Source organism: Trichinella spiralis, assembly GCF_000181795.1.
Source record: "Trichinella spiralis strain ISS 195 chromosome Unknown Scfld2, whole genome shotgun sequence".
Lineage (NCBI taxonomy): Eukaryota > Metazoa > Nematoda > Enoplea > Trichinellida > Trichinellidae > Trichinella > Trichinella spiralis.
This window is the reverse complement of record NW_003526941.1, coordinates 4,576,183-4,577,381: the sequence shown is the minus strand read 5'-3', so window position 1 is coordinate 4,577,381 and position 1,199 is coordinate 4,576,183. Positions and strand designations below refer to the sequence as shown.

Below are 1,199 nucleotides of genomic sequence, written 5' to 3'. Positions count from 1 at the left end.
CTATGCCCAGGGTACTTTATTGCAGAATATTTGCCCTCAAGGAGGTTTTATGCGAATTTTTTTTCGCTTGGGGCAATATGCAAATTTTTATTTGCCCTCAGGCTACGCCCCAGGCTATGCCTCAGGCAAAATTCCAAAAATTTCGAAATTTTTAAAATATAGCCCCAGGCTTTCGCCCCAGGCTATGCCCCAGGGCAAATAAAAATTTGCATATTCCCTCAAGCTATGCCCATGGCACTATATTGCACAATATTTGCCCTCAGGAAGGTTTTATGCAAATTTTTAATCGCTTGGGACAATATGCAAATTTTTATTTTTCCTCAAGCAACGCTCGGAGCTTCCTCAAGGAAAATTCACAGCTATTACGCTATACTTGCCTTCATTGTACTTACCTCTACACTCTACTTACCTGCACTCTACTTACCTGCACTCTGCGTATCTCTAGATGATGTATACACGTGATGTATAATTACGTGCTCTGTACTTGCCTCTACTCTGTTTGTTTATAATTACATCTATACTGTACTTACCTGCACCCAACTTACCTCTACGCATTCTCAGCTATAAACACTTTGACGCTACTTACCTGTACTATGCAGATCTAAAATTGATCTAAGATGAATACAATGCCTTTCATTGTTCCCTAAATAAGTTTAAAAAATAACAGAAAAAAAAACTACCTTCCTTAATCCATGGGGGTCATTCAAGATGCCGGTTCTTATTTCCCCTGCCGCCTAAAAACATTTAAACCACCGAAAAAAAAAATAAAATTTGCACACAAACATGGGGGCCCCTGGGGAACCCGGAAAATCCTTCCTTTCCTGTGGGAAAAGAAAAAACTTCCAAACCGGGGGAAAAACCCATTTTAAAAGGGCTCCCTTACAAAATTCCCCCCCTTAAATTTGACGAAATCCCTTTCTTTCAAAAAAAAAATGCCAAATATACCCTTCCGACCGGCGGGGTAAAATTATTTTACGGAATTTGATATGGGTTCCCAAAACAAAAATGAAATCCCTCCTTCACTTTTTTGTGTTAAACGTTATTTGGAGAAGGCGGGGGGATACCACACCCCTAAAAGGAAGAAAAAAAGGAAAATGGCCCAGGCGGGGGATACCCCCCCCCCTCAAAAAAAGAGTGATATAAATGGGAGCCGGCAAAAAAAAATGGGGTTTTTGTGTAATAACCTCTTTCTTCTTATC

The 1,199-nt window shown here is 40.1% G+C and overlaps 1 protein-coding gene across 1 annotated transcript; it reads left to right on the top strand.

Annotated features, from left to right (window-relative positions):
• Window positions 1-162: 162 nt before the first annotated feature.
• On the top strand, window positions 163-462 carry Tsp_03511 (hypothetical protein; the record flags this gene model as incomplete). Its single annotated transcript, XM_003379812.1, has 1 exon — window positions 163-462. A coding segment is annotated over one exon (300 nt), but the record flags the coding sequence as incomplete, so codon positions are not given.
• Window positions 463-1,199: the final 737 nt, after the last annotated feature.